This window comes from Castor canadensis, chromosome 2 (genome assembly GCF_047511655.1).
Source record: "Castor canadensis chromosome 2, mCasCan1.hap1v2, whole genome shotgun sequence".
NCBI lineage: Eukaryota > Metazoa > Chordata > Mammalia > Rodentia > Castoridae > Castor > Castor canadensis.
The window spans coordinates 68,512,761-68,538,110 of NC_133387.1; the positions used below are offsets into that span (position 1 = coordinate 68,512,761).

The 25,350-nt window shown below is 36.5% G+C and overlaps 1 protein-coding gene across 8 annotated transcripts in view; it reads right to left on the reverse strand.

Moving 5' to 3' along the window:
- The window catches only part of Cog5 (component of oligomeric golgi complex 5), a 330,870-nt gene that overhangs the window by 176,148 nt on the left and 129,372 nt on the right, over positions 1 to 25,350 (reverse strand). For 5 of the 8 annotated variants that reach the window (XR_012445204.1, XM_074064981.1, XM_074064977.1 and 2 more), the window contains exons 7-8: positions 23,849 to 23,899; positions 5,727 to 5,857 (exon numbers count right to left, since the gene is read on the reverse strand). Coding sequence is in view for 7 of the 8 variants with exons in the window: in XM_074064981.1 (XP_073921082.1) it covers positions 5,727 to 5,857; positions 23,849 to 23,899 (182 nt within the window). In the remaining variant the exon portion in view is untranslated. The remainder of the gene's footprint in view (positions 1 to 5,726; positions 5,858 to 23,848; positions 23,900 to 25,350) is intronic. The other 3 variants (XM_020156084.2, XM_074064980.1, XM_074064979.1) reach the window with 1 other exon arrangement.

Sequence of the window (25,350 nt, forward strand, 5' to 3'; positions counted from 1 at the left end):
GAGCCACTCCACCAGACCAATTAGTCTTATTAAAGAGGAGAAGAAAGCAAGTACTTCTACCATTTGCCAGATGTGGAATCTTCAGTTAATTTCCTAACTTTTCTTTGTTTCCTTAACTATTTAGAAAGTGAGTAATTATATCCTCACAGATTTGTTACTGTTACTGAGATAACAAAGTGACTAACAGAATGCCTGGCAAAGACCAGGCATCCAATAAAGGTTCCTTTCATTCTTACTTCCTAAACTGCATGCTAGCACAGCTTGATGGCACCTGTCTTGTTGTTCTCCAAGAAAAAAAAAAAAAAAAAAGCTTCATAACACTAGTTCTTTCCACTAAGATACCCTGCTTCACAAGAATTATCCCAGTGACATTATTGATCAAGTATTTAATATTTTCAGCTCTACAAAGCCAGAAACCAGACTTCATGAAAATAACCCAGAGAATGAGGTCTGAGGAAGACGGACATACATAACTAAATTCAGAAACAAATGATTTTATAAACACAAATAATGAATTTACAGAAGAGAAATACAGTAAATTCTGTAAATTGAACCTGAATGTCAGTATTGGCCGGTCAGCACATTTTTTCTCTTTAGGAAAAGTATCTAGAAAGCTGGTTTGTTCTGCATGTGTTCCTCTCCAAATTTAATGTGGACATCCACATAAATACTCCAAGATGATACTACTAGGAGTAGTATCAGATCATAGGGTAGAGACCTTATGAATAGGACTTGTTCTCTTATTAAAGAAACTCCAGTTCAAACCTCAGTGTCAAAAAAAAAAAAAAAAAAGACACCTGAGTGCACCTTTGCTCCTTCTACCATATAAGGACAAGGACAAGATGCCAACTGTGAAACAGAAAGTTGGCCCTCACCACTACCCAGGTTCCTATTATGTAAGTAAAGTTTAATGGAAAATTGTCGAGTTCATTCATCTGCATATTGCCTGAAGCTGTGTTCCTGGCTCCAACAGCAGAATTCAGTAGTTAAGACTGAAAATAAATGGTCCACAAAGTCTAAACTACTTGCTACCTGGTTCTTTGCAGAAAATGAGGTGGCCCTTAGATTAACTGATTCCCAAATTTCTCCAGTGAATGGTGCTGCTCTATTACAACAAACAAATACAGGAGATATGTTACAACTCTGCTTTTTAATGTTTTGAATTAGAGGGTCACTACAGTGTGTCCACTTGGAATAATGTGGATGATACTATAAAAGAGCTTGCTTAGCATACATTGTTTCCTTTTAGTATGCTTTTGCTGTGGAAGCTGCAAGGAGTCTTTCTCAGACTCCTTTGTAGTACGAGTTCCAGATATGGCTTAGGTTTAATTAACTATAGTCACCTAGGTGACATTTAGAAGGCAGAGGTGGTACTTTTTCTACTTCTATTATTTTCGAAGTTTGGTCACAGAAATACGTAGATTTTTTTTTTCTATTGGCTCTAATGGGCTCTCAGGTCCAGTTCCTAGCTTCAAAAGTATCATAAGACAGAGTAGAGGGCATCGATTTTGTTGATGTAAGTCATGTCACACCATATGGCTCTGAAGATATTAACTGCATTGAAGTATAGCCAAAAAAAAGAAGAATAGCCAAAACACACATTTTCCTGACACAGAAGGAGCAATACCTGCCCAACCTGCCCAATTACGCACACTATGTAGTTCCTGAAGTCTAAATTTCCCAGGTGAATGATGCTGCTGTGAATTAGCTAACATAAAAAGTAAGCTAAGCTTATGGCCTTTTCCTTGAGCCTTCCCTATTACATTCTGTAACAAAACACTGTTTACTAAATTTTGCTAAGTAGATCTGTTGTTTACAAGCAAGTACTAACCAATACAAACATCCTGAGACATATATATATATAAGACCAGGAGTTTAGAAAAGAGGTCTGGGATAGAGATTCAGATTGAGATTTGAAAGTTATTAGCAACTAGAAGTGTCTGAGATCATCAATGAAAAGCATTTAGAGTAAAAACCACAAACACTAAAGAAATGAGAAGTTAAGGATAAGAAAGAAATCCAAAAGCAATGGCAAGAGAAGAGAGGACAGAAAACAGGAAGACCTGGAATTAGAGAAACCAAGAGAGGAGGGGTGTCAAGAAGTTCAAATGATCATTACAGTAAAAAATTTGAGAAGCAAAAAAGGCCAAGCGTTTTGGGAAATTTGGAGTTCAATTGTGACATAGTCAAAGTAGGCATAATTCTCACATATGAGAAGCCAGAATAGAGAAAACTGGTGACTACATGAAAAGGAGATAGGCAATGGAAGTATGGCTCAAGTGGTAGAGCACTTGCCCAGTAAGCACAAGGCCTTGAGTTCAAACTCTAGTACAGCCAAGAAAGAAAAAGAGACCGTAAGAGCAGTCTAAACAGTCTATTCAACCAAATAGTTTAGTTGTGAAGTAAAGAGAATAGGAATAGTTACATTATAAGTGACAGCCATATAAACAATTAAAATCCAAGATTCCTTTTTCCTCTTCCATGGGAAGAGGTAACTTTAGTATCTTTGTGTGCTGCTAGAAGGGAAAAGACTGAAGATTCAGAGAAGCAAAAGAGCAAAGCACAAGATAAGCACACCAAGGGTGGGTGTGAAATTAGCCTTAATAGGAAAGTAAAAATCGGATGGAGGAAGGGAGGAGAGATGGGAAAAAAAAAGAACAACTGAGGGGGTTCACCTGATCAAAGTGTTACTGGTGCTGGTGCAGTCTGTGATCAGAAGATCCTAGTTTTTGTGCTCCAAATGGAAAAAAAAAAAAAAAAAAATCCAAGCAGAGCACGTGGATGGGGTGAGGTAAGATAGCTTTATTGAGAAAAGGGGAGTCACCTGTTCTACCAGGTGAGGAAAGGGAAGAAGAGGGCACAGTGGGCACAGGTGGAGTCTGCAGGCAGAAAAAGCTGCTCTTCTTTTTCAGATGCCTTTAAAACCTACGTTACCCCACGGGAGGGCAGGCCCAGGAGGTTCACACCCAATAATGAGCAAGTGGGGAGGGACATGGGCGGTACCCAGCCAGATGAGGGTGGTCTGCCTATCAAGGCAACCTACATGAGCCCCAAACTTTTCCTACTTCTAGCCTGCATCAAAAGTACAATATATGAATGTATGCAAATACCAGAGTAAACCCCCTTTGTACATCTTTGGGAATGAAGTTAACAGAAAGTTCAACAAAACTCATGTTTCATGGCCTTGATTTTCCTTGTAAAGAGACAAGATCATCTTATGACAATAGAAGGGACAGGACTGGAAATTGAGAGTGAATAAAAAACATCTGAAACAGTCATTTGTGAAATGAAAGAGTGCTGGACATACTAGAAAGTAATGAGATCCCAGCTGCACTTAAGAACCGTAAATTTGAATTATATTAATCTTACAGTTGTCTGGTTTTCGTTTTGTTTTTAAAAAGCATGGAAGCAAAAGTAGTAATAAATGTTCAATGACCCACAGATGGCATTTTGCTGTGCAGCTCGGTAGAAAGACATGGGTAAAGAATTTGGAAGTATTATTAAAGCAATGGATCTTAGTTCTAGACTTAATGAATCAGACACTTTCAGCATTGGACTCAGCTATCTATGTTTTAAAAAGTCCTCCCAGCAAATTCTGATACATGATAAAGTTTGAGAATTACTAGTTAGGAGAACAGTTGAAGAGCCAGATCTTAGAACAACTTAATTTAGAAAAATATTAGAGACAGAGAAAAGGACAGAAATATGGTTGACAGAGTACAAAACTATCTAGTAGTAAAGACAGGTGATATTCTGAATAAAAAACCAGTGTGCTATATGAATGAATATGTATTATAATAGGAACAGGGGACAAGGCAGAAAAAATAGGAGTCTTTGTCAAAGAATGCAACACAAAAGACCTAGACCAAATGGTAATTATGACAATAACCAAAGATAATAGTAGGAACAAATTGCTAATGTACAACAGAAGGGGAGGGTAACAGACTCAAGTTTGGGCCAGTAGATATAAACTACTGTAGGTTTAATTTGTGGTAGCACTCTCTTCTTCAGGTACATGGATTATGGGATTTGGGATGCAGAGAAAACCTTACTGCCTAAGTCCTGGATGAATATATGGGAGAAACAAAGGTATTAAGAGACTAAAGCAACCACATAAGGAAGAGGACAATATACGTGTAAGTCAATTCCCAGTTTAAAATCCCAAAGAAGGTATAACTTGTATAGGATAAAAGATTACAGAATCAAATTTAACAGCCACTCTCTAGGAAGGCAACTGTTCTTTTTTTTTTTAATAACACAGGGCCCAGCACTCTGGAAGGTGCACTGGCCGTGCCACAGTGACCTCCTGCTGCCCTGTCCGGCACTGGACTTCATTTTTTTGTTTGTTTTGTTTTATTGGTGGCGCTGAGGTTTGAACTCAGGGCTTCATACTTGCTAGGCAGGCCTCTTACCGCTTGAGCCACTGTGCCAGCCCAAACAACTGCTCTTTCTTAATTCAGGCAGAAAATCTGAGAATAGAGTTGTTCTTTCCTTATCTTTTAAGGATCTAAAAAAATTTCTCTCTCATAAATAAAGTAGAAAAAACTTTACTTTTAAAACATTATAAGCCTTTTGTCCTCAGAGACAGACTTAAAGTTAAAACATTATTGACAAAACAGATAAAACTGATCGTAAGTGTCAGAATTTGGGGAAGAGGGAAAGAGAAGGAACTTTGGAGAGGCTGAGACTCAAGGAGAGCTGGTAATGTCTTATTGTTGCCCTTGGTTTTGATTCCACAGATATGTGTTCACTGTGGTGTTTCCTTCCATATGTATACTTTTTCACTTTTCATTATGTATATGAAATTCGATTTTAAAAATATAACTGATAGGCTATTTAAAACTTATAACTACTTAGGAATCAGAAAATAAGCACATTCCTGATTTAGATACTACTTAAAGTATTAAATAGTAATTATATTATTTTTATCCAGTACTAATTTACAAAATTAAATTTCTATGAAAAAAGTCTAATAAATGTATTTAGGTCCAAAACAACTGGAGAAAATATCTAGATATAATAAAAATGCAGAACTGACAGAGTTCTAATTTGTTGAGTTTTTTTGAGTGGAAAGGGTTACTGGAGATCAAACCTAAGGCCTTAAGCAGGCTACCATTGAGATATATCCTCAGTCCTTAATTTGCAGATTTTAAGGCACAATATGCTTGGGTTTCTTCTTTAAGCATGAGAAAATGATAGCTTCGGAGAAATCTCAAATCGTTTTCTTTTCCTTTTTTGTAATATGGGCACCTTTGCTTAAGTGGACACCATTCTATGGCTAGAGTATTTAAAGTCTGGATCCAAACTATTTCATTTACTAGTTATATGATCTTTAACAAATTGTTTAAAGTCTCTGTTTTACCATCTATAAAACAGAAATAACAGTAATAGCAACCTTATTGGATTGGTGAAAGGATGCCTTGCAAAAAGCAGGTACATTCCACAAGTTTTAACTATGTATCCACATACATATGCACATCATATAAGATATTTCTCATATCACATATGTAATACAATAGAAACCTTTAAGCCTATTTTAGAATTAAACATATCAAATATGTTAAATAAATTTCCCTGTGCTTATGTATACTCTACTCTCCAATTTAATTGTAGTCATAGTTATTCAGTGATACAATACAGGCATATGTTACAGTTTTGAATCCAAAGACAAATGTTCATTGTATCCCAACATATTTTCCACATTAAAAAAGTGATATTTTTATTACCTGAGTCTCCACTCCCTGCTCTAGCAGGCGCTTAGCTTGATTTTCCACTTCAAGTCGAGCTCTTGCAATAAAAAGTAGATCATTTTCAATTACTTCTATTCCAGAAAGATCTATTCCTTGAGAAAGATAATCTATTAAAAAAATACATACATTTTAATAGTATCAAATAAATACCTAAGTATAAGAATATCATAATTTCAAAAATACTATAGATTTGCTATTAAATACAGTTCCTTTTTAAAATCTACATCCCCAGAAACAAAAAAGAAAAAAAATCTATAACCCAAGAATGTTTCTCAACATTTCTTACTTAATAAATAACTTTATAGTTAAATGTCCCAAATAAGATACAGTCAGTAAAGCAATGACAAAAATTATGATAATTACTAGCTCATCAACAGATTACATATTTTGTCAAATTTATTTTAATGTAAATAAATATCCTGTTATTTTCACAAATTTCTTAAGTTGCAACTAGTTTTAAAAAACATTTGAAACAAAGTTTCACTTCTATAGAAAATGATTAATAACTTATGAAAAACCTTCATATTTTGCCAGCAGACCTAACAGTTACATTGAAGGATTTTCATAGTACTAAAAGAAAAAAATTGCATGGATGAATTGACTATGATATACACAAACATGCATAGTAAGAATGGTGAAAAGATTTTACTAGGCTCAGCATAGCGGTACATGTCTGTAATCCAGGCTAGACAGGAGGATTACAGGTGAGTTAATTTTTTCAGTTAAAAAGAATATCAAATGTTATTTTTCATTATATTCTCTTAATTGGAACTATTTTTTAATCTTTAGTCTTATTAAAACAGATTCTTAGCACTTATATATTATCATAGTTTAGTTAAGTTGGCTTATCACACACTACCTAAGTCAAACCACATTAAAACATCCAATATAGTGGGTGCCAGTGGCTCACACCTGCGATCCTAACTATTCAAGAGGCAAAGATCAGGAGGGTCATGATTCAAAGTCATCCCCGGACAAATAGTTAGTGAGACCCCCATCTCAAAAAAAAACACCCATCACAAAAAAGGGCTGGTGGAGTGGCTCAAGTGATGCACTTGCCTAGCAAGCATGAGGCTCTGGTGATGAAACCAAAAAAAAAGAAAAAAGAAATTCAATACAAAGCTAACTAACCACTTAGCAGCTTCAAATACTTACTCACTGAACACTATATAGATCTCTGTATATTAGAGGATAAAAGGAGATAATACAAAGGGTAATTATATTGAGGTTATTGGTAATTGTACTTGAAACACAAGCATTTTTTTTAAATGTGTATATCCAAAAGGACTTAAGGCTTACCATAGTCAAAAAATTACTGAAAATGCCATCAAAACTTTGAGCATAGATATTCCCTCCAACTCACTATGTGATCACAGTCACATGATATAGACTCCTGGAATTTCAGGTATATTTCATCTGTAAAATGGCGACAATTTATAATTCATGCCCTACATACTCTTTAAACTATCATCACAATCAAATTAATACAATAACGAATGCCAAACTATGCTATGTGCCAATCTATTAGATACAATGAATGTGAACTGTAATACAAAAGAAATAAAATATTTTCATTAAAAATTTTATTCTTCAGAGAATTTTGAGAGAAGAGAGTATTATATACAAAGAACAGATGGTATTCCTCCTATATTCTTCCAATTTTCTCACTGAAAATGTAGATACACTGGACACAGTGGTTCATGCCTGTAATTCCATCTATTGAGGAGGTGGAGATTGGAAGGATCAGGGTTCCAGGCCAGCCCAAATAAAAAGTTAGTGAAACCCCCATCTTAAGGAAAAAGCTGGTCATGGTGGTGTACACAGGAAGCTTAAGTAGGAAGATCATAGTACAGGCTGGCCAAAGCGGGGAAAAAAATGGGAGACCCTATCCCCAAAATAGCTAACATGTAACAGACTGGAGGTATGGCTCAAGTGGTAGAGGATTTGCCTAGCCAGCACAAGGCCCTGAGTTCAAACTACATACAGTACAGCCAAAAAAAAAGAAAATATATAAAAAGTAGCTAAGTTAAAACAATGATGGTGTTAAATAACTAGCATTCTGAGACTAATAAAAAGCATTTAAAATGTATAAAATGCCAAATTTTGAAATAGGTCAGCATTACTAACACTATGACAATTAAACCTTAGTAAGCATAGAGTACACAGACAGAAGTAGCTTCCTAGCCACTAAATATTAATACCTGTTGAATTTCTTTATGTACCATTAATATGTATGAGGAAACTAAGCCGATTTACTTAGATTTGATGGACTTATCATATCCTTAGAAGTGAGAAAATTATGAGTCTGTTGCTTTTGGTAGAAAGGAAGTGATGTTAATCACCTTGAATACTGCATAAAGAGTATACTATGGAGAATACTAAGCTCAATAACAACTCTAAAATAGGACAAAACAACCAATCTCCACAAAATAACACCAAACAATGTGATGGTGTTGTAATACTGACAGAACTAATCCATCCAATCAAAACATAGAGTTAAAACAAAACTAAATCACCCAAAACTCCAACAAAGGCACTCTGATTTTAATTTCCTTATTCTAGGTTTAAATAGTGGGGGGTTTTATATTTGGTATATTTTAATCATATTTAAGTAGCTATCTTGAATCTCATAATAAAACATGCTTGTGGTGGAAAATATTTTAAAGAAAAACTCTTCCAGTAATGTATGATGTAACTGAAAGCATAATGAAATTATACAGTAAAGTTTGCTAAAGGCATGTGGTATCTGCATACGAGGAGAAATAATGACTTATAGAGAATACAGAACATAATATAACATGGGCTTAAAATAAGTAAAATTTTAATATGTGAGAACCTAAAAATAACTAGACAAATAGGAACATTTATAAATAAAAGCTCTCAAGATGTAAAACAAATCATAGAAAAAAAAAATCTTAAAATTGAACTACTGAAGAAAAATAATTTCTTAATTTAAAGAAATGAATAGAGAACATTTATAGTTTTTAATGGTTAAATAACAAAGGATATTAAATAACTTCATAAGAGGAAATCCACAAGTTGATGTGTGAAAACCTATTAAACTTTTCTCATAATATTTGAATTTGTTGTTATGTAAAATAAGGTAGTAAATATTCATTCAAACACTATTAAAATCTTTAAAACACCTTTTCCCCCCCAAAACCAGGGTTTGAACACAGGGCCTTGGGCAGGCTAAGCAAGCATGCTACCACTGAGCTACATTCCCAACACCCAAAATATCTTTTAGCTAGAAGTTTATTCCTACTTTTACAAAAAACAGGTACATCCTTTCAGAGGCAGAATATGATAGAATGAGGAATGAAAGAATCTGTACTTTAATTCTATTAGATTGTACCACCCGAGAAACATCACTTAACCTTTCCAAAAGTGAAGATTAAGATACTTGTGTTCACACCAAGCATGAAATGTATGGAAATATGAGCTAATATGAATGAGCTATGTTTTCTAAACCATAAAAACAACATAAAGTAAGGTATTATTTTCATCATGGAGTATTAGTTGCTAATCCCTCTTCTTCTGATCGGAGTAAGGAGAAAAAGACCATGAAGAACAGGTAAGTATAGGTTAAATTTTGTCCTTTTCTATCCAGTCTCTAATTGATACTACCACATCAACTATGCACAGAATAGCCTCAGGCTTAAATGAACTCCTTTGACTGAATCTTTATGCTTCAAGTCAAAAATCTCTCTCCAGGCATGTTTGATCTTCTTTGTTCTTTAAAGCTTCAGGGAAATTTAGCATCAAAAGCTTTACTTCTTTTTTCTGTCACTACAGATTGAAAGAAAAAAACCCTTATCATTAAAAAGGGGGATAGAATAGTTTTCTTTTCCTAAGTCTTACTGTATGTCCATTTCAGCTAGCACAAAAAGTTGCCCAGGTTAAACAGAATGACAGAGCACCTGACTTGCAAGTTCAAAACCCCCAGTTCTACCAAAACAAAACAAAACAGAATGACAATATAGAGTCCTCCTGTTCCTCTAGGAACACCTTTTCTCCTAACTTTCTAATTATGATATTGTTATACTTTAAAAACATGGACTTATTTTTTTAACTCCCTTTTTTCCTCTACAGAAAGATATCTCAGGTACTTTATTTAATGCCAACATTCCACTCAGTATCTAGCAAGAAATAAGAATCAATCCCTTTCCTTGATATACTAGACAAAATTAGCAAAACTACAGAAAAAAATGTAAATGCCATGCATTGTGGTATATAACTATAATCCCAGCTACTCAAAGGCTGAGGCAGAAGGATCATAAATTTGAGGCTAGTCTGGGCAAATTAAGGAGACCCTGTCTCAAAATAAAAAATTAAGTAAACGACTGGGGTGTCAGTCAGTGGTAGAGCTCCTGCCAGTATCCTGAATACTGTCCTGGGTCATAAAACAAAATTCTTAAGTTTCAAAGAATAAAAAGCAAGATGTGGTGGCACACACCTGAAATCCCAGCACTTGGGTGAGGCAGAAGGATGCCAAGTTCAAGGCCACCCTGGACTATATAGTGAAATGCTGAAGAAAAAGAGAAAAAAAAAAAAAAAAGAATTGAAATCATACAAAGTATATTCTTTGATCAAATGGATCAAACTAGGAAATTTTCCAAACTTTGGAAATGAAGAACATATTTCTATATAATCAATGTATCACAAAAGAACTCATAAGAATTTTTTAAAATATTGAATGGAATGAAATTTAAAGTAAAAAATCAAAGTGGGATACAACTAAAGTAGCAATTCAATTTAATAACATTGTATTGTTTTAGAAGTTGTTCAATTAGAAAAAAAAATCTAAAATCAATAATGCAAGCACCTGATTCAACAAAACAGAAAAACAGAAACTAGGAAAAGAGAACTCCAAAAAACCAAGACCCTCCTCAACGAAAATCCAAAACAATTAGAAAACTAATAATAAATGAAATTGAAAGAAGAAAAACTGAAGAAATCAAACTGAAAGTTCATTCTTTGAAAGTGTCAACAAAATTGATAAATCCCTAAGTAAGACCAATAAAGGCAAAAAAGAAAAGGAGGAAAAAGAGACCATCACTGTAGCTTTCATAGGTATTAACAGGATAGAATACAATGAATACCAGAACACAGAAGAAACTACAAGAACTCATACAAAATAATCTGAACAGGTGTTTAACTACTAAAGAAATTGAACTTGTAGTTTAGAACATTCTGAATAAAAAAATCTATATGCCCAGGTAATTTTGCCACCAATGAAACAGAAACCCATTCTACACAACAGATGAGAAGGCAATACCACCTAAAACTAGACAAAAAAGAATTTCACAGAGCATTATCCTCTAGAGACAGACACAAAAATCTTCAATATACTAGCAAGTTTTATAACCCTGGCATAAAAACCAGGAAAAAGATATTTAAAAAAAGAAAAAACAATCCTGTAGAACAATCTCCCTCATGAGCATAGACACAAAAAATCATAAATTCTTAAGTAAAATATTAAATGAATGTTAGAATATTTAAAAATAATAAACCACGACCAAGGGAGGGTTCTTCATGGAATGCAAGGAAACAGACACTGATTCTTTCAAGATGTTTATTATAGACTCTTATAACAAATACAACACTGAGTTTATAACTAACAAGCCAACAAATGAGATAAAACATGATCATAAGAAATTCAGCCGGGCGCCCGGTGGCTCATGCCTATAATCCTAGCTACTCAGGAGGATCTCAATTTTAAGCCAACCCCAACAAATAGTTCGTGAGACCCTATCTCAAAAAACCCAACACAAAAAAGGGCTGGTGGAGTGGCTCAAGCTGTAGACCTTGAGTTCAAGCCCCAGTACCGCAAAAACAAAAATGAAAAATTCTCAATCTAAGCAAGACCTGGTGGTTCAAGTCTAATTCTAGCTATTTGGGAGGCTAAAATCAGTAGGATCATGGTACAAGGCCAGCCTAGGCAAAAAAGTTTAGAAGACTACATCTCAACCAAGAGCTAGGAAAAGTAGCACACACCTGTCATCCCAGCTATGCAAGTTGCTGAGAGCAGAACAATTGTGGTTCCAGGCCAGCCTGGGCAAAAAAGTTCATGAGACCTCATCTCAACAGAAAAGGCTGGGTGTGATGATGCCTGCTTGTCATCCCAGAGGTGAGAGGAAGCATAATTAGAAGGGTTGTAATCCAGTCCAGCCTGGGCAAAAAACTAGACACTATATCAAAACAACCAGAACAAAACAGGGCTTAGAGGAGTAGTTCAAGAAGTAGAGCACCTGCCTAGTAAAAACCAAGCCCTAGAGTCAACAACAACAAAACCCCTTGATCTACAGAAAAAACTAAGCAAAAGGAAAGCAAGAAATAGATGACACAAACAAAAATTCTAGAAAATAAAGCTAGAATGTAGGTCAGTGGTTCGCTGGGGATGGAAGAGGACTGTGAAGATGGGGGCAGGGAGATCTCACATGGAAACTTTTGGCGGTGATGAGTATGTCTTAATTGTGTTGATGTTTTGTTTCATGGATATGTCAAAATTTATGAAGTTGCACACTTTAAACAAATGAAGTTACTGTATATCAGTTATACTTCAACAAAGCTGGATTTTTTTTTAAAGGAAGAAAGTGTGCAATAGAAATACATTAAACAGAACCTCTGGGCTTGTTCAACAATAACAAAAAAATCTTATTCCCTCATTATAATTAAGGATTATGCAAGAAGGATGTGCATGACTTTCATTTCCTCTTTCAAACAGGCCATTTATATGCCTATCTGCTAGGTACTGTCCAAACACACAAAACAGACACCAACCCTACATTTATATTACAGCTTTGCAGACAAGCTACAGATGAAATTACAAGCAAGGGCGCACCCTTATCCCAAAAGTTGAACCATAAATGTGTATGTTAAAAGGTTTTATTCAGGGTCTCACTACATTGCTAGGCTGCTTTGAACTCCTACGCAATGCTGCTCCAGCAATGCTGCTGTTTCAGACTCCTGTGTACCTGAGACACCCGCCACCACATCCAGCTTAACTCATCATTAGCAACACCACTAACAACAGGTGTTGGCGAGAATTCGGGGGGGGGGGGGGAGGAACCCTCTTACGCTGCTGGTGGGAATGTAAACTAGTACAACCACTCTGGAAAAATATTTGGAGGCTACTTAAAAATCTAAACATTGACCTACCATTTGATCCAGCAATACCACTCCTGGGGATATACCCAAAAGACTGTGACACAGGTTACTCCAGAGGCACCTGCACACTCATGTTTATTGTGGCACTATTCACAATAGCCAAGTTTTGGAAACAGCCAAGATGCCCCACCACTAACAAATGGATTAAGAAAATGTGGTATCTATACACAATGGAATTTTATGCAGCCATGAAGAAGAACAAAATGTTATCATTTGCCGGTAAATGGATGAAATTGGAGAACATCATTCTGAGTGAGGTTAGCCTGGCCCAAAAGACCAAAAATCATATGTTCTCCCTCATATGCCGACATTAGATCAAGGGCAAACACAAGAAGGGGACTGGACTTTGATCACATGATAAAGCGAGAGCACATAAGGGAGGGGTGAGGATAGGTAAGACACATAAAAAACTAGATAGCATTTGTTGCCCTCAACGCAGAGAAACTAAAGCAGATACTTTAAAGCAACAGAGGCCAATAGCAGAAGGGGACCAAGAACTAGAGAAAAGGTTAGTTCGAGAAGAATTAAACTTAGAAGGTAATGCACATGCACAAGAAATTAATGTGAGTCAACTCCCTGTATAGCTGTCCTTATCTCAACTAGCAAAAAGCCTTGGTCCTTCCTATTATTACTTATACTCTCTCTTCAACAAAATTAGAGATAAGGGCAAAATAGTGTCTGCCGGGTAGCGAGGAGTAAGGGGGGTTAAGGGAGGGGGCAGGGGGAAGGGGGGAGAAATGACCCAAACATTGTATGCACATATGAATAAAAAAAAAAAAGACTGGTGTGATGTTTCTACACACAGAGAAAATGCAAAGACTGCCAACAAACTACAAAAAAAAAAAAAAAAAAAAAACTAGGAAAGAGGCATGGAATAGATTCTCCCTCACAGTCCTCAGAGGACACTAACCTATTGACATTTTGATCTTGGAGTTCTACCCTCCATAATTTGGAGACATCAAAATATGTGTTTTTTAAGCTACCTAGAATGCGGTACTAATATATGTATGTGTCTTTTATGACACCACTATAAGAACCTATATATTAGTCACTTAATATCATAACAACCATTTAGTTAGGTGATTTTATCTATTCCACTTTACAGATAATGAATCTGACACACAGAGAAGCTAATTAATTTGCCCAAATTTCCAATTATTAAGTGGTAAAAGCCAAATTTGGAACATGACATGAATGATATGTCTTAGTTCAGAACGCTATAACAAAGTAACATAAATTAGATGACTTATAATCAACAAAAAATATATATATATCATAGTTCTGGAGGCTAGAACTCCAAGATAAAGGAACCAGTATGGGTGGGTTCTGGTTGAAAGCCCTACTGCAGGTCTACAGACTTATATCCTCACAAGATAGAAAGGAGGCAAGACAGGATCTGTGGTCCCTTTTATAAGATTACTCAGTCTGTTTATGGAACTGCCTCCCAAAGGCAATCATAAAACCACCACATTGAAAGTTAGGATTTTGGCATATGCATTCAGGGTACAGGAGAGTACTGCTATTAGAACAGTCCCAAGATGACAGTGTTTCATCTGACTGAGCATTCTATTCAACTCAATGTTTGATTCTCAAGCCATCTAAAACTTTATTCTCTTCACATACTCTCTAAATTTTTTTAGTAAATCCCCTCTACCTTGACTAGCTGTAGCAGATTCAGTTGGCTTCACCTGGGAACCCTGACTGATAGATAAGAAAATTGTTAGTGAGGAAAATGAATCCTGGGGAAAGCCTAAGTACCTACAGGAACAGACTGTGGTCACAGACTCAGAAAAATACCTGGGTGATCTCTACTACTTGTCATACAGATTTTGAGTTCTGTGCTGTGGCAATTAGTTGCTCATCTGACAGGCAGAGCCACAAAAATTAATTTCTCTGGTCTTAAAATACATTTATTTCTTCTGAACATAAACACTTTATGGGCTCTCTTCAAAAGGAAGGCTATATACACAGACAGCACTATAGTCCAGTCAAGGCATGGAGGTAATGAGGCAAAAAAAAAATAACAGAGGGTTCCAAACTACCATGGACTGATTCCAAGAGAGATAACTAAAGACCAGTAGTTGAGGCTTGACAAAACTGACAGTGACCCATTGATGACTGCTTTTCTTATCTTTTATTGTTCTTTATTAAATTCACTTCATATTAACTCCTTGTGAAAACATCATTCACAACTTACTTCACAACTTGAGAGCTGAATACACATTAAAGCAAGGCTCCTTTATTGAATTATGTCCTAAAAAAAAAAGATTTCACATCTTTTTTTTTTTTTTTGGCACTACTGGGGCTTGAACTCAGGGACTTGGGCTTAGTAGGCATGCACTCTACCACCTAAGCCACTCCACCAGCTGTGCTGAAGTCTTAACCCCCCTGGTACCTATTAATTTGCTCTTATTTGGAATTAGAGGCTTTCCAGATGTTATTCTGGTAAAATGAGTCATGACAGATTAGGGTGGACCTAATCCAATGAACTGAATCCCTATAAAATGAAGGAAATTTGGAGAGAATACCATGTGCAGACATAAGGACCCATAAGGGAGAAGGCAAAGATGGAATACTTTGTAAGGCAAGGAACATTAAAGATTTGCCACAACCACCAAAGGCTAAAAGAGGCACGGACAGTCTTCAGAGAGAGAGAATGGCCCTAGCCATTACCGTAAATTCAATCTTTTAGCCTCCAGAACTGTGTGAGAATACGTTTCTGTTGTTTTCAGATACTCCATTTGTAATAATTTGTTACAGGAGCCCTAGGAAACTAAAATATCTTTTCTCTGATATATTCACTTTTTTTCCATCTTCAGTCAACCCCCAATTTAGGCCTGAAGCTATAAACCAAATGAGATAATAGAGAATTAAAGTCAATGAAAGTTCCACATGCAGAGCAGCTGCAAGATGAGCCATTTAATCTTCTATACAACATTCACTGGCATATTACCAAAAGTTCCCATATTCTCTTAGCTTAAAATCTCTTGAGCTACTGAATAAAATTTTCACAATGAATGAATATGTTAAGAAAGTGGGACAAAAAGCTATTTGGGCTTGAAACACAGGCATGTGATATTTTGCTAAACAAAATGGGGATGTCACCATGTCAATCTCATCACTAGCATTTCTTGTCTTCTTTGCTTTTCATTAAAGAAATTTGAAGAGGGGATTCCAAGATGGCGACTAGAGGTAGGAAGCAGAAAGCGACCCTCCTATAGTGAAATCTTGGAGAGACGCTGGAGACACACTTTGCAGGCATAATCACCGAGAAAAGGCCTAACTTTGACCCCTCCACATCTCCAACCGGTGCAGAGAATCTCCACTTCACGTTAAATGGAGAAACGAGGAGGGACCCCGGGCCGCCAGTGGCCAGCAACCATACAGCTTGGGAAGACGCGGACCAGGTGAGCTTCGTGGTACCGCGGTAGCCCCACAGACAAGCCTGGGCCAGAGCAGCATAGCCCCCTGGACAGACTGACTTTCACCTGGGAAAAAAAGAGAAACTGAATAATAAGCAATAAGAACAATTAAGACATGCTGGAAAGAGGGTGGGGCACCCTGAGCGCTGAAGATTGGGGGAAGGGAATCCTTCCGGGGACTGTAAATAAACAAGCCAGGTGGGCCGGAGAGCCTCTGGCAGGAGCGGGGCGCACGCCCAGCAGCCCAGCAACCAGGAGCGGGGAAGCTTGTGAGAGGAGGGAAGACCCACTTCCCAGGTGAACTGTAAACAAACATGGCAGCTGGCAGGAGCAGCAGCACCGCCCAGTAAGCAAGAGCAGGAAAGCTGCTGAAAGTGGCAGTGGGAGGAAAACTTCAGAGGAGAGGGGGGAAGACCCACCTCCCACATGAACTGTAAATAAACACGCAGGCCTGACAACGCGGGGCAGTGTCGCCTTTCCCAGTGCTTGGAAAGGGGAAAGCCTGTAGCAGAGGCTGCCGCACAGGAGAACTCTGAGCAAACAAAGCCTGTGGGACCAGGTGAATGCTAAGCTCACCCCAGAGATCTGCATAAATAACGCCGCCAGCTACAGGCTGAGAGCAGCAGGCAGGCAAGCCACAGTTGCAGATACCACTCTCAGAACTGCCTCCAGACGCTTTTTTTTCTTTTTCTCCCTACATTTGATGAGAGAACAACCGAATTACACCTACAAGCCGAAAAACTTACTGAAACTGTATTGCATTTCAACTGGGGACACTTGGTGGGTGTGAGTGTGTAGTTTTGTTCTACTTTATGCATACCCTTTGATGAGACAACAACAGAACATCTGAGGCACCAACTCCAGGACTGGAGATAGAGACAGACACCCAAATTATTAAGACTGAAACTGCATTGCATATAAACTTGGAAGTTTTTTGTTTTTTTTTTTTTAATTTTCTATTTTCCATTTTATTTTAATTCATTTTTATATATAGATATTACTTTCATTTACTTATTTTTTACTTTTTTTATCTTTGATTTTCAATCCTCTCTCTGTCTCTCTAATGTCTGTTCAGCTTACTGTCGATTAGTACACTAACACTCCCTGTTTATACCTTTGAAACTCTCTTGTCTGATACCTTGTTCTGCTTTCTCCCTCTTGTCTGTATATTTGTTTTCCCCTTTTCTTTAACTTCTTGCTTTCCATCTCAGCTCACTCTTCCATTCTAAATATTACCATTCTTATTATTACAAGCTAGAAAATACTTAATTACACACAGTACAGGGACAGTAACAACACCAAGAACAATGACGGGAAGACAGAAAAAACAGGGAAACCAGTTTCCCCACAGCAAAAAATTAGTACAGGAACCAGAGGGGAATGAAGAGAACAGAAACTCAGAGCCAGACTCCAACAAAATGAAGATAAACTATGCCAAAGGACCCAATGAAGCCCACAAGAATAATTTAAAAGAAGACATACTACAAGTACTCAATGAGAATTTTATAGAGATGATACTGGATAGGGTCAACGAAAATGTACAGGAGACACTCAAGAAATTCCAAGACAATAAAAATAGAGAATTTGAAAAAGCAAAAGAAGAAATAAAGGAGACCATAGAAGCACTGTATAAACACCAAAGTGAAAGAGAGAACACAATGAATAAATGGACAAATGAACTCAGGACGAAAATAGACAATAAAGAAGAAAACTGCCAGGATATGGAAAACCTCAGAAAAAAGAACGAAACAGAACTGCAAAACAAAACGGAAGGCCAATCCAGCTGAATAGAACAAACAGAAGACAGAATCTCAGAACTTGAAGATGAAATGGTAATTAAAGGAAAAACCGAAGAACTATTAATTAAACAACTCAAGACCTGTGAAAAGAAAATGCAAGAACTCACTGACTCCATCAAAAGACCAAACTTGAGAATCATGGGCATCGAAGAAGGAGAAGAGGTGCAAGCGAAGGGAATGCGTAATATATTCAACAAAATAATAACGGAAAATTTCCCAAATCCAGAGAAAGATATTCCCATACAGATGCAAGAGGCCTCCAGGACACCAAACAGTCCAGATCAAAATAGAACTACTCCACGACATATCATCATTAAAACAACAAGTTCAGAAACTAAGGAAAGAATATTGAAGGCTGTAAGAGAGAAAAAACAAGTAACATACAAAGGTAAACCCATCAAAATCACAGCAGACTTCTCAACTGAAACATTAAAAGCAAGAAGGGCGTGGGGTGAGATCTTCCGGGCACTGAATGAAAATAACTTCAACCCCAGGATACTCTACCCAGCAAAGCTATCATTCAAAATAGATGGAGCAATAAAAGTCTTCCATGATAAGCAGAAACTAAAATAATATGTGACCACAAAGCCACCATTACAAAAGATTCTGCAAGGGATCCTGCACACAGAAAGTGACACCCAACTTAACCATGAAAAGGCAGGCAGCACCAAACCACAGGATAAGAAAAAGCAAGACAGTAGAGAGTAACATCAAGTTAGGTACACACAATCAAACCTTCAAACAACTAAGATAACTAAATGGCAGGAATCACCACATACCTATCAGTACTAACACTTAATGTTAATGGACTTAATTCACCCATCAAAAGACACTGTTTGACAAAATGGATTAAAAAAGAAGATCCAACAATTTGTTGCTTACAGAAGACTCACCTCACTGACAGAAATAAGCATATGCTTAGGATGAAAGGCTGGAAGAAGATTTACCAAGCCAATGGCCCCATGAAAACAAGCAGGAGTAGCAATACTTATCTCTGACAAAGTAGACTTCAAACCTACATTGATCAAACGAGATAAAGAAGGACATTCCATACTAATAAAAGGGGAAATAGACCAAAAGGAAGTAATAATCATCAATCTGTACATACCCAATGTCAACGCACCCAATTTCATCAAACATACCCTGAAAGACCTAAAAGCATATATAAACGCCAACACAGTGGTTGTGGGAGACTTTAACACTCCATTATCATCAATAGATAGGTCATCCAAACAAAAAATCAATAAAGAAATCCAAGATCTAAAATATGCAATAGATCAAGTGGACCTAGTAGATGTCTACAGAACATTTCATCCAACCTCTACACAATATACATTCTTCTCAGCAGCCCATGGAACCTTCTCCAAAATAGATCATATCCTAGGGCACAAAGCAAGCCTCAGCAAATATAAGAAAATAGAAATAATACCGTGCATACTATCTGACCACAATGCAGTAAAAGTAGAACTCAACCACAAAAGTAAAGACAAAAAACATGCAAACAGCTGGAAACTAAATAACTCATTACTTAATGAAGAGTGGATCATCGAAGCAATAAAAGAGGAAATTAAAAAGTTCCTGGAGGTCAATGAAAATGAAAACACAACCTACCGGAACCTATGGGACACAGCTAAGGCAGTCTTGAGAGGAAAGTTTATAGCCATGAGTGCATATATTAAAAAGATTGAAAGATCCCAAATCAATGACCTAATGATACATCTCAAACTCCTAGAAAAACAAGAACAAGCAAATCCCAAAACAAATAGAAGGAGAGAAATAATAAAAATAAGAGCTGAAATCAACGAAATAGAAACCAAAAAACCATACAAAGAATTAATGAAACAAAAAGTTGGTTCTTTGAAAAAATAAACAAGATCGATAGACCCCTGGCAAACCTGACTAAAATGAGGAGAGAAAAAACCCAAATTAGTAGAATTAGGAATGCAAAAGGGGAGATAACAACAAACACCATGGAAGTCGAGGAAATCATCAGAGACTACTTTGAGAACCTATATTCAAATAAATTTGAAAATCTTAAAGAAATGGACAGATTTCTAGATACATATGATCATCCAAAACTGAACGAAGAGGAAATTAATCACCTGAATAGAACTATAACACAAAATGAAATTGAAGCAGCAATCAAGAGTCTCCCCAAAAAGAAAAGTCCAGGACCTGATGGATTCTCTGCTGAATTCTATCAGACCTTTAAAGAAGAACTGATACCAACCCTCCTTAAACTGTTCCACGAAATAGAAAGGGAAGGAAAACTGCCAAACACCTTTTATGAAGCCAGTATTACACTTATCCCAAAACCAGGCAAAGACACCTCCAAAAAGGAGAACTATAGGCCAATCTCCTTAATGAACATTGATGCAAAAATCCTCAACAAAATAATGGCAAACCGAATTCAGCAACACATCAAAAAGATTATTCACCACGACCAAGTAGGCTTCATCCCAGGGATGCAGGGGTGGTTCAACATACGAAAATCAATAAACGTAATAAACCACATTAACAGAAGCAAAGACAAAAACCACTTGATCATCTCAATAGATGGAGAAAAAGCCTTTGATAAGATCCAACATCATTTCATGATAAAAGCTCTAAGAAAACTAGGAATAGAAGGAAAGTTCCTCAACATTATAAAAGCTATATATGACAAACCTACAGCCAGCATTATACTTAACGGAGAAAAATTAAAACCATTCCCTCTAAAATCAGGAACCAGACAAGGATGCTCACTATCTCCACTCCTATTCAACATAGTACTGGAATTCCTAGCCAGAGCAATTAGGCAAGAAGAAGGAATAAAAGGAATACAAATAGGTAAAGAAACTGTCAAAATATCCCTATTTGCAGACGACATGATCCTATACCTTAAAGACCCAAAAAACTCTACTCAGAAGCTTCTAGACATCATCACTAGCTATAGCAAGGTAACAGGATATAAAATCAACATAGAAAAATCATTAGCATTTCTATACACTAATAATGAACAAACTGAAAAAGAATATATGAAAACAATTCCATTTACAATAGCCTCAAACAAAATCAAATACCTAGGTGTAAACCTAACAAAATATGTGAAAGACCTCTACAAGGAAAACTATACACTTCTGAAGAAACAGATTGAGGAAGAATATAGAAAGTGGAGAGATCTCCCATACTCATGGATTGGTAGAATCAACATAGTAAAAATGTCGATACTCCCCAAAGTAATCTACATGTTTAATACAATTCCCATCAAAATTCCAATGTCATTCATTAAGGAGATTGAAAAATCTACTGTTAAATTTATATGGAAACACAAGAGGCCACGAATAGCCAAGGCAATACTCAGTCAAAAGAACTATGCAGGAGGTATCACAATACCTGACTTCAAACTATATTACAAAGCAATAACAATAAAAACAGCATGGTACTGGCACAAAAACAGACATGAAGACCAGTGGAACAGAATAGAAGATCCAGATATGAAGCCACACAACTATAAGCAACTTATCTTTGACAAAGGAGCTAAAAATATACGATGGAGAAATAGCAGCCTCTTCAACAAAAACTGCTGGGAAAACTGGTTAGCAGTCTGCAAAAAACTGAAACTAGATCCATGTATATCACCCTATACCAAGATTAACTCAAAATGGATCAAGGATCTTAATATCAGACCCCAAACTCTTAAGTTGATACAAGAAAGAGTAGGAAATACTCTGGAGTTAGTAGGTACAGGTAAGAACTTTCTCAATGAAACCCCAGCAGCACAGCAACTAAGAGATAGCATAGATAAATGGGACCTCATAAAACTAAAAAGCTTCTGTTCATCAAAAGAAATGGTCTCTAAACTGAAGAGAACACCCACAGAGTGGGAGAAAATATTTGCCAACTATACATCAGACAAAGGACTGATAACCAGAATGTACAGGGAACTTAAAAAACTAAATTCTCCCAAAACTAATGAACCAATAAAGAAATGGGCATGTGAACTAAACAGAACTTTCTCAAAAGAAGAAATTCAAATGGCCAGAAAACACATGAAAAAATGCTCACCATCTCTAGCAATAAAGGAAATGCAAATTAAAACCACGCTAAGATTCCACCTCACCCGTTAGAATAGCCATCATCAGCAACACCACCACCAACAGGTGTTGGCGAGGATGTGGGGAAAAAGGAACCCTCTTACACTGTTGGTGGGAATGTAGACTAGTACAACCACTCCGGAAAAAAATTTGGAGGCTACTTAAAAAACTGGACATCGATCTACCATTTGATCTAGCAATACCACTCTTGGAGATATACCCAAAAGACTGTTACTCCAGAGGCACCTGCACACCCATGTTTATTGCGGCACTATTCACAATAGCCAAGTTATGGAAACAGCCAAGATGCCCCACCACTGACGAATGGATTAAGAAAATGTGGTACCTATACACAATGGAATTTTATGCAGCCATGAAGAAGAACGAAATGTTATCATTCGCTGGTAAATGGATGGAATTGGAGAACATCATTCTGAGCGAGGTTAGCCTGGCTCAAAAAACCAAAAATTGTATGTTCTCCCTCATATGTGGACATTAGATCAAGGGCAAACACAACAAGGGGATTGGACTATGAGCACATGATAAAAGCGAGAGCACACAAGGGAGAGATGAGGATAGGTAAGACACCTAAAAAACTAGCTAGCATTTGTTGCCCTTAACACAGAGAAACTAAAGCAGATACCTTAAAGCAATCTTCTTGGATTTTTCCCTGTCCAAGTATGTTTCTATTTTCTATACTTATCAACTAAGCCATTTTAATAAATCAATTAAGCAATATCTAGCTGCTTTCCGTATTCCAAAACATGTTAATTTTTGTCATCTCTTCTTGCATTATCTTCATAGTTTTATCCCATTTTAGTCCTTTACCATCATTTTAGTTAACTTTAAGGAGGAAGCAGAAATAAAGGTATGCATTCATCTCAATATATTTCACCATTAATCTAGTTCTTACATTTTAGTCAAACCAGAATACCAACTATTATGTCCTTCTAACTCCAAATACTCCCGTCTTCTCAAAATCCAAAGGTCTCCCAAAAACCATATCTTCCAATACTCAATTCAAATGCTAGCTACACATAATATCCTTTCTAATCTCCCAAGTGTAAATAATTTATCTGTCTTCTGCTAATTTTCACAGCATATTACTTGTATTTCTTCTGGCATTTAATCAGACCATATGTGCTAAATTTTAATGACTAATGCTCAAAAATCTCTCCCACTGCTCAAAGTTATTCATGTCACGAAAACACTTTCAATTCTATTAACCAGTGATTTATTTATTAAAATAAGTTAACTTGGAAAACACAAATACTCTGACCAGCAAGATGGCAGAATAGGAGGGTGGTCACTCATATCCCTAAAATAATACAAATTCTGTACCCATCCAAAACAAAATTTCTCTCTTTTGGAGCCTTAGGATTCAGTTAGGACCCTGTAAATCCAGAGAAGCCCAAAACATATGGAATACAAACCAGCACCCACATGGCAGACCTGCCCATCCAGGTTCCTGGATTCAAACCAGGAAACAGTGCTGTTCTTTTTTTTTTTTTCATTTTTCTTTTATTATTCATATGTGTATACAAGGCTTGGTTCATTTCTCCCCCCTGCCCCCACCCCCTCCCTTACTACTCCACCCCCTCCCTCTCATCCCCCCTCAAGAAAGGACTTACCACAGGGAACTGGAGACTGCCAAGATGCTAACTCATCTTCTTGTAGCTTTCCTAGACAGAGAGCATCCATCTACTTCAGTTTTACATAGGTCTGTGCTGGCAACCTTTATTGAGTTACTGAATGGATCTTAGAGAATGTTTTGTTGCTAATAAAGAGAGTATTACCAATGTGCCTATTTTCTAACACCAAACTGCTTTCTTTCACCATTTTTTTTAAAAGAATTTTTACTGCAAAAAATGACACATCTGTGTGTGTGTGTGTGTTGCTGAGAATCAAACCCAGGGCTTCATCATTCTTAGGCAAGTACTCTGCCATTGAGCCACAACACTACCCCCATGAGTTTGACACCAGCCTGGGCAACACAGTGAGACCCCACCTCAAAAATGAAAACAAATGTCATCCTTATATATATTTTTAAAGTACATAGCAGAGTGTATGTGCTATGAACATGACTTAGAAATCTCCATTTTTCTTCATAATTTGAATTATCTAAGTAGAAAGGGATATTTATTTTTGTGGAGGGACAGTTTTTATTACAAGACCAGTTTGATAATTTATTAATAATATTCCTAGGCTAAATAAGATGCTAACACTGAAACTGTTGCCTTTGAGCTTAAGTATTATTGTACTTGCCTTTTGGGCTATACTCATGTCATGTTCTTATCTTGGTATCCTAAGATTATATCCTTAAAAGGATTAGGTGGTTCCGTTTTATAAACTTTTTTTGTAGTACTTGGATTTGAACTCAGGCCCTGCACCTTGAGCCACTCCACCAACCCTTTTATTGATAGGTTTTTTTTGAGATAGGATCTTGCGAACTGTTTACCAGGCTGGCTTTGAACTGTGATCCTCCTGATCCCTGCTTCCTGAGTAGCTGGGATTTAGTCATGAGCCACCTCAGCCTGGCTTATAACCCCTTTTTTTTTTAAGTGTACCAGTTACTCTTGAATTGCTAAAAAATTTTTTCAGCCTGATACATTTTATCAGCCTGAATTTTATTTTAACCCATCAGTGTTTTGTCTGAACTCCTTGTTTTAACTTCAGTTTACTTTAAAGTGGTTATTTTTATAGCACAGTGTGGTCTTTTCACTTGACATTTTCTCTTTGATAATTCTTCATGTAGTTAAGATTTAACGAGTATGGTGATGTCTGATACTTTCTTTAAAATAATCCAACAAAACAAGCAAATATGTTGGAGCATTCACAAAATAAGATTGGCAAAATAATATAATTATTGAAACCCAATAATACAGTAGAGTAACATTCTCTCTTTTCTTTATGACCTTTTAATAATAAAATGGTTACAAAAAAAAAAAAAGACATGTTTGGAGACCTTCATTAAAAAAAATCAGTGCAGCAAATAGTAAGATGATCAAGTTTGATGATATTCCAGATAAAATATGTATCTTTTATATATTCTTTGTACATCAATGATGTACTGGAGAAATGTTGTAAGAATAGTAAATTGAACACTCTTTCACTCATAACCTTATAAAAATTT